This window comes from Triturus cristatus, chromosome 11 (genome assembly GCF_964204655.1).
Source record: "Triturus cristatus chromosome 11, aTriCri1.1, whole genome shotgun sequence".
In the NCBI taxonomy this organism is placed as follows: domain Eukaryota; kingdom Metazoa; phylum Chordata; class Amphibia; order Caudata; family Salamandridae; genus Triturus; species Triturus cristatus.
Genome location: NC_140594.1, coordinates 980,101,075 through 980,109,444, shown reverse-complemented (window position 1 = coordinate 980,109,444; position 8,370 = coordinate 980,101,075). Strand labels below are relative to the sequence as shown.

Here is an 8,370-nt window from a genome sequence, read left to right as displayed (position 1 = left end):
GTTGTGAGTAAAAGGCTCCTCATTTCATGCGAATGGGGCCCTTTCCAAGTGACTGACTCGACGATCTTTTGTCGATTGTTTTAACAACTGAATTAAGTCCTAATGAATTGGGAGCGACCCCATTATCTTTTTAATAAGCCGGTAAAGTGTCAGAACCGTAGGGTACAGCAGGGTCGGCCCTCCAGCCCGCTCTGTGACATATCACAGGCCCCTCAGCTTTAGCCAGGCTGATGATTTGTGTTGTCTCTTGCCATGTTGTCTGCCTAATGGGGCGATCACGCAAGCCACGAGGAACAAAGCGCGGCGGCCCCAACGCGCGTGGCCAACTTAGTGGGAGCCACGAGCTCGCAGATATATCAAGCTAAACTGCGAGGGAAACAGTCCCATCTGAGGCTGCGCCTGCTGCAGTCATTAAGCGCCAGTCATTTCGAATGTGTATATTGTCTCCTCGTTCACACATTTGTTATATGGACGCCAGTCGAGCATGTGAATTCATCGCTTCAGTAAGATGAGAACCGAGATATATATATATACATACATATGATCATGTGATCAAGGCCGTTCGTCGGCCGAAACGCGTCATGACAGAAGGGAGACTCTAATACTTTTACAAATAAAAAGTGTTTACCGACGAAGAGGAGTTCGTGCATTCTTTTCCTTGGAGAAACTGATAAATGCTCTATGCCTATATATATATATATATATATATATATATATATATATATATATATTTATATATATATATATATATATATATATATATATATATATATATATATATTCACACATACACGACGCAAAGCAAAAACCATGCGGTGTGTCCTCGTTTCAACTCTACTAGGGCTGCAGATTTTAATCCGCCGGATTGTTTCCATAGATAGGAAATGGAAACCGGTTGTGAAACTTAAAGGCGGCACGTTGCCTTCTTGCAGGTTTAAACATAGGAAAATGTGTGAACCACAGCAAGAAAGTGTGCGAGGCAGCAGAATGTTTCCATTCAAAATCTGAATGTTTTTTTCGAAATCGGATTTTTTTCCCGCGTACGTTAGCCTGTGCGTATTGTGTGCTCGGTTTCCGCGAGAAAAGCCTGTGCAATAGCGCCTACGTTTTTATTTGTAAACCCCACTGTTTAAATCATGTGTGCTTTAGTGTTGGAATATATTAATATTCAGCAGCCCTTTGCAGTATGTTTTCATTCTTTTACGGTTGTTATTCTACCTCGGCAAAGGTCATTTAAATTATATTGCGGCCCAAAATGTGTTTTATACATTTTTATCCAACTGCTAATTACACTGCACACTAATATCAGCAGGGGGCCCTTTCATTCGTCAAGTTTATATCCCCGATGCTGCGGAAAGCAATGACAAACGGCTTCACTTTTACTACAGTACATTAAACCAAGTCCTAGCAGATTCATCCCGCCAGCAAAAAGTCCTACCACAATGCATGAGATTTAAGAATCTTTAATAAGGTACGAAATGTTACCAAACAGTTATGTAAACTAAATTTTACATACGAATTCTTCTATCCATAAATACTGAATATCTGTAACACATATAACCGGCCCTTTACATGCGGATAAATATGAATTTTATACAATATGTTGGTGTATTTGCCAAAGTAATGGACAGGTATAGTTTATATCTTTTTTAATATCACTTTACATTAAAAAAATGTAACAGTTTGACACGCAGTTCCAAGCTTGCACTATACGAATTTTGACAGGACGTTAAACAACATTTCACAGCACTACTCAGACTGGACTTTGTGGACAAAATGTTTGCACTTTATAGAAAAGAAGCACATTGATACCAATAATAATCTGTTAGATCGACGCTTAGACTGTAATAATACGAAGTATTTCACGATTTGGTACACACGGACTAGAACATTCCTGCGATTCGGTACAAAGAGTAGAGCTCGCCACCCCCGCCCCCACATATATATGCAAAGACCACAGTTTCACATACCCTTCCAACTGCAATATAAGTATGTACAGAATCAGGCAGTACAGTTGATGCTAATAATTCTGTATGTACAAAAAGGCTGCTGCCGGCGGAGACATGCAGTCTGGACTCTAATCGGCGGCTCCACAAAGCCCCCTCAGAGTTGGCATTTGGCCTGGCTACCTCCTCCTCTCATGCCCACTGCCAGCCTGCGAGATAGAAAGGGCCGCTCGCCATTGTACTCTCTCCGGGTCTACTGGCAGCTTTAGGTTTACGTTTGAAGGTAATTGTTCGGGTACTGAGTCTTTTAAAAATGTTTTTTAAACGTACCATTCGTTAAAGTTTGACGAGAGCGTGCTGTGGCTGGCCGTGTGGTGGACGGAGGGCACTGGCGGCGATAAGGAGCTCGTGGTCTGGTTTTCTGTGGACGGGGACACGATGGTTGGGGGCGTTGAAGACTCGTAGCCTGAGCTGGCAGCCGGGGAAGGCTGGGACCCCTGCGAGGAGGACTCGTGCACCTAGAAACAAGGAAACAAAAATCCGTCTTTAAAAACGGGTGAAATACGAGGCACGAGGCTCACGCAGACATGACCAGCAGCACAACACCGTGCGAGCCTCAAACTGCAGAGTTCAAAGCACTACAAGGTCTAAGGAAGAACAACACAAAACATAGCGAGCGTATTGCGAGGAATCTGGTCTTTTATTTATCTTTCGAACAATACCAAAGGCAGCTTAAAAGAACAAAGGCCATGGATACAGCATAGAAAGTTCGAACTATCCACAATGTTCCCAGAAATGCTTCCAACAAACAAGAAAACATACAAAAGCAATCGAGCCCTCCCCTTTGTTGTCAAATATAAATTGTGTACCAGTTACAGTTTTTAAAATTGAATAAGAAATGGCGGTAGATCGCCGTCACCGAGCTCCTGACTACGACACGCACAACTCCCGTGTCAATAACCTTAACTCGTCAGCCATCTTGTCCACGCCGTGTTGTTTAGAGGCACACCAGTTACAACAAGGTCAACAGTGATCTCTTAAGTGCAAGATCACTCACGTGCCGATGACACCGTTTGACGCGGGGCTCGGCCGTGCGCAGGGCGCGCAGAAAGCGCTCGCAGGCGCCTCGGCGCTACTAATTACCTTCATGTGCTTTCTGAGCGAGCTCGGGTGCGTGTACGACTTGTCGCACATTTTGCAGAGATAGGGTTTGTCTGAAGTATGCACATGCATATGCTTTTTACGGTCGCTGCTGTTTGCAAAACGCCTGTCGCAGCCATCGAATTCACATTTAAATGGTTTTTCACCTATTGTAGGGAGGAAAAATGGTTTTGTTAGTATCCCGTAAAGCATTTATCGAACATCATATAAAATACATTTAAAACATAAACATCTGATACAGTGCGATTGCGTTAGATACTCTCAACATTGAATCACCATTAATCCCGATCTACAATGTAATGTTTGATTTCACTTACACAGCAGGTGCACTTTAACATAACTGCCCTGTTATACGATATATACATATTAGCCGGGGGCAATAGACTGCGCATGTTTCACTTAAATATCGCTGCATTATTACAATGTCCACATATTCTGTAAAGAATGGTCTGCCTTTTAAAATGCTAGATATAAGATACTTAATTAAACCAGCGATTGTTTCAAGTAAGGAACTCGTGTTATGTTTGTGCAAAAACGCATTTTCACATATAATCCTTCAAAATAAACGTGGAGAAATTGGATGAATCTAATCCAGTCATCTAGAAACACATTTTATAAAACATTTATGAACACATAAGTCACCGCCTGCGCGAGCCGGGGTGTGTTAGTGTTTAGACGTGATTTATAGCCAGCAAAATAGATTAGATCGTTCAATTCGAGTTATTTAAAATGGTTGTGATCAAATAGATATGTGATATAAATATATTGCATTAGGGGCGAAATTGGTTAATTGTGTATTTAGCACAATCTCTCACAGTGACACAATTAAAACTGTCGACTGACAAGAGAGATTAAACCAATAAAGATGATGAGCCAGTGAACGTAGGCCTTTCCCAAGCCGCGCAGCTTCAAAACACATCAAAACTAAAGACGTTTTAAACCATCGCAACCGCGTATCAGGCCACCTCCGAATAAAATGGCATTCTGCATAAAAGGCATATAGACTTTTTTTAGGGGGAAAAAAGTTAATAAGATGCAACGAAAGCATATCTTTTTCATTCCAGAATTTAACAGATAAAAACATTTTAGACGACTGAAATCTTGTAAATATTGAAGTCTCCCTCGCCCGATCTAGAGAACAATTAATATACGAACACATTTTATAAATAGATGATAGTATGAAAGCCACAAATGCCATGAAAATGTCGGGAAACTAAACACAGTAACACAGTTTTAGAAAGCGATGAAAAAGATTAAATAATCCACAAAAAGTAATGCAAACATTGGCTGATAAAACACAGAAACATAGGCTTGCAAATAGACAACGAGATATCTTCCATATTTTTGGTTAAGCCCAGCCAAAGAACGAGCGTGTGCGTGACATGTCACGCTTGCAGGGGAGGGGGGCGGGTGGATCTGAGGAGTGCGAGGCATGCAGTAAGGGGGAGGCTGTACCTGTGTGAGTTCTTTTGTGGATCTTTAGGTTCTCTGAGCGCGCAAAGACCTTGCCGCAGCCGGGGAAGGGGCAGGGGAAGGGCTTCTCGCCCGTGTGCACTCGGATGTGGTTGACCAGTTTGTACTTGGCTTTGAAGGGCTTGCCCTCCCGCGGACACTCTTCCCAGAAGCAGACGTGGTTGGACTGCTCGGGCCCCCCGACGTGCTCCACCGTCACGTGCGTGACCAGCTCGTGCATGGTGCTGAAAGTCTTGTTGCAGCTCTTCTTGGGGTTGGCCAGCTGCTCGGGCTCGATCCACTTGCAGATCAGCTCCTGCTTGATGGGCTGCCGCATGTAGCGGAAGAAGGCGCCGGCCCCGTGGTGGTGGTGGTGCGCTGCGGCCATGTTCATGTTCATGGGGCCGTAGCCGTGGTGCAGCTGACTGGCCGCCGCGGCGTAAGGGTCCGATCGCGGGCTGCTCACCTGCCCGTACTGCTCGGGCCCCCGGCCGTACACGTCCGCCGGGAAACCCAGCCGCATCTGTCCGTTCACCACGCCGGGGGAGGCGGCCGCCTGCTCGTGCAGTCCTGGGAAGAGCAGGTGTCCGGCGGCGGCGGCCGCTGCTGCCTCGGCGTGCCCGTGATGGCCCCCAAAGCCCCCCGCCGAGGCGAAGAGGCTGTGCTGCGCGCCGGCGCCCGCTCCGGCCTCGGCGAAGCCCCTCTGGCGGAAAAGGAAGTCCCGAGTGGAGTTGAAGGCGGCCGCCGAAGAGTAGGAGCCGACGTGGCCCGCGTGGTGATGGTGGTGGTGATGGTGGCCCAGCGCGGCGGCCGCGTAGCCCGGCGGCGCCTGCGAGCCGAAGGCGGCCTGGCCCGAGGCGGCCGAGAGCTCGTGCGCGCCGCCCGTGTTCAGCTTGAAGGCGCCCATGCCGGCGTCGGCGAAGGGGTGCAGCGCGCCCAGCCCCACCTCGCGCTCCTCCGCGGAGGAGGACGCGTGGTGGCGCGAGGAGCCGAACGTGGTCACTCCGATGGCCGGGTACTGCGGCCCGGCTTCCAGCAGCATGACTCCTTCCGGTGGCGGCTTCGGGCTCCGGACTGCCCTCGGCTGGGGCCGAGGAGACTCCTGTGCCTGCTTGAGCCCCGCGCGCTCGCCGCTGCTGTCACTTTTTGGAGGCTCTGAGCGGGCCGGGTAGGCTCGACGCGCGGTAGCCGGCTCCGCGCCTTGCTGTGGAAAAGTTCGTCGCGCGCCCGGGCTGAAGCTCAGCCGTGGGACGTCGCCGCTCGTCTCTTTTTTTTCGTTCAGTTCCTCACTTTATTCGCCTTCTAGCCGAAAGACAAATGCGCCGCAGATCCGCCGCCTCTCTGTTTTGTTTTTTCCCGTCTTCTCCTTCTTTTTGGTGGTTGCTTTTTTTTCGACGCCTTCCCGGGGAGAAACTTTCACCTCCTCAGCCGGGCGGCGAGCGCGAGACTGATAGCGGCAATCATTCCTGCAGATAAATGAATTGAAAAAGACGACACCGTCCCCCCTTGACGGGCTGGGGAGGAGGGGGCAACGCTGAAAGGAGGGGAGGGGCGTGGTCGCGTCACTGGGCTAGCGCACACCGCTATTGGCCGCCACGGGCGCCCACGCCCCCTCATCGAGCTCCAACTAAGGGTGCGTGAAGCCGCCGCGCGCTGCCCATTGGCTGCCGGGGCTCATCAATCCCAGGTATTGTCACTGCCCCTGACAGGCCAGCTTCCCTCCACTAGCAACTTTTTTTGTGATTATTTCAGCCAAATTTTTGCACGAAAATCTTTCCAAGATCTCTGCGGCTACTAATGACTTTATGTTTACCCTGGGAACAGGTCCTCGCTCTTCTTTTTCACCCACATGCCCAACACGTTTTCAGGCCAAAGGGAACGGGGGTATTTCACTTTTCATGTTTTCAAGCTATTCGTGTCACAACTGTTTATGTTTATTATTATTTCTGTTTGTTTTCTTTTTTAGCTCTGCCGCAACTTATAGTTTCTTGCAAGAGAAGACATTGATAGGAGTGACTGTTCCTCAGTCATATATCTTTCTTTTATGCGCCCATTGGAAAACGCAGGTGGGTTTCAGGTTTCAATTAACTTTATTATTTTTTTTTCTTCCTAGCTAGGCACTTGTGTCTTTTACTGCTGGTCTTTTTCACGTTATTATTGTCAGAGGGGCCCTTCTCAGGTACGTGCAGCCTGCGACTTTCCGAAGCCACTTTGTTCTCAGTTGAACGGCGGGGCGGCGTCTTCTGTCCCGAATACTTTTGTCTTTCAGAGGCTCCATAAATACGAGCAATGTACGTTTTCTGACATGGAAACCTTTTTTTAGTTCACAAATCAGTCACCCTTGTCACCGTTATTGAAGGGCCTCCTCTTGCCACACCAGGACGGTGGAAGAAGCAGGCGGTGCTTTTGTTGTTGACGAGGCTTTTGATCGCCAGAGAAAATTTACTTACCTTCAGATGAGTGAGCAGAAAAAGAAATAACACTCCCTTTGATTTAGCCAGGAAAATGCAGACATTTTAATTCAGTGCAAACATACAACACTTGGTTGTTTTCTAGATGCAGCCCCCGATTAACCTGTCTTCTCTTGGTTCAGCCTTTTGAATTTCTGTGGACAGCTCCCTTTCTGGAGCCCGCTTCAAAGACCCATTGACTATATATTAAAATCATTGTTGAATGGTATTAGCTGTATCAGTTTAAAAGGGAAAATCTTTGTGGCTCTTTGAGCTGCGCGGAGGCGAGTTTGTAAATTACTTTCATGATGCGTGTGACTAGTGAATGAGCCTGGGAATGTAAAAAAAAAAAAAAAAACTTTCTATACCAAAAAGATGGAATCTCGCGATGTCCTTTTGCATTTGTGCTGCATTCATTTGAAGCAATTGTTTCTCCTTTAGTAAAAACTTTAAAAGCTCCCGAAAAGTCAGGATGGTGCTAATTAAAGTTTTGTCCAGTTATTTAGTGGGCACATTTGAAAACAAAATCTGTGCACAGACCTCTTCCTTTTTAACTTTTGTCTCATTTTTTTTCCTTATTTTGCAAATGTATTTTACATCATCCTCTTAAGATGACCACCGTAGTAAAAGTTTTCAAAGGCAAGTTCTCTTGGGAATGTTACTTTATATTCTACTTCTCGGAGTTCTCATGTCTTGGCGTTTTCTGATGTTTTTGACAAAAATAATGCATGCTGGTATGTGTGTGCCTCAATGAAACAGTATAACTGCCGTTTTTCAACATTACTTTTTGTGTCATTAATCTTCTCCTGGTGTTTAGAACTTCAGAAACATGCAAAAGAATATATATATATATATATATATATATATATATATATATATATATATATATATATATATATATATAATCTTAATTTAAGCTTGCCATGTTGCCTTTCGGGTGGAATGTTCGCTGGTTAGTGTGATCTCGCTAACAGGAGGCGCGAGAGTATTAAATATGTAAATCATTTGTCGCAGATGTATTTCCGTTACCAGTCTATGAGATGATGTTTCAGTGCTCCCAGGGTGCGCTGCAGAGGGCAGGACAGCGAGTGTGTATTTTTAGGGCGTGTGTCTAAATATAAAGTGTAAGAGTGAAAGTTTTGAGGAAAAGTTGGGGTAGTGGACGTTATCGAGTGGGATTCGCGACGCTCTCTGCAGGGAGCGAAAGCTACTGCAGTTCAAAGCCGCGCGCACCGGCGTGACATATAAGCCATTAAAAGATCACCCTGACGGCTCATTTCTGCTCCATCATCCGGCCTCTGAGTGCGCGCAGAGCCGAGGGAAGGGGCGCAAGGAGGCAGCGCCGACTGCGTGGAGCTGCC

General features: G+C 46.6%; 2 protein-coding genes across 3 annotated transcripts in view; one reads left to right on the top strand and one right to left on the bottom strand.

Annotated features, from left to right (window-relative positions):
* Nucleotides 1-1,447: 1,447 nt before the first annotated feature.
* On the bottom strand, nt 1,448-5,846 carry ZIC1 (Zic family zinc finger 1). Its single transcript, XM_085635036.1, has 3 exons — nt 4,563-5,846; nt 3,090-3,253; nt 1,448-2,464 (listed from the first exon to the last, which is right to left on the bottom strand). Exons 1-3 carry the CDS (start codon nt 5,599-5,601, stop codon nt 2,267-2,269), a joined length of 1,401 nt encoding a protein of 466 aa, XP_085491162.1. The 5' UTR covers nt 5,602-5,846; the 3' UTR covers nt 1,448-2,266.
* Nucleotides 5,847-6,330: 484 nt separating this feature from the next.
* LOC146785779 (zinc finger protein ZIC 4-like) overlaps nt 6,331-8,370 on the top strand; it is a 394,504-nt gene continuing 392,464 nt past the window's right edge. For both annotated transcript variants that reach the window (XR_014970796.1, XR_014970795.1), the window contains exon 1: nt 6,331-6,625. The gene's annotated coding sequence lies outside the window, so the exon portion shown is untranslated. The remainder of the gene's footprint in view (nt 6,626-8,370) is intronic.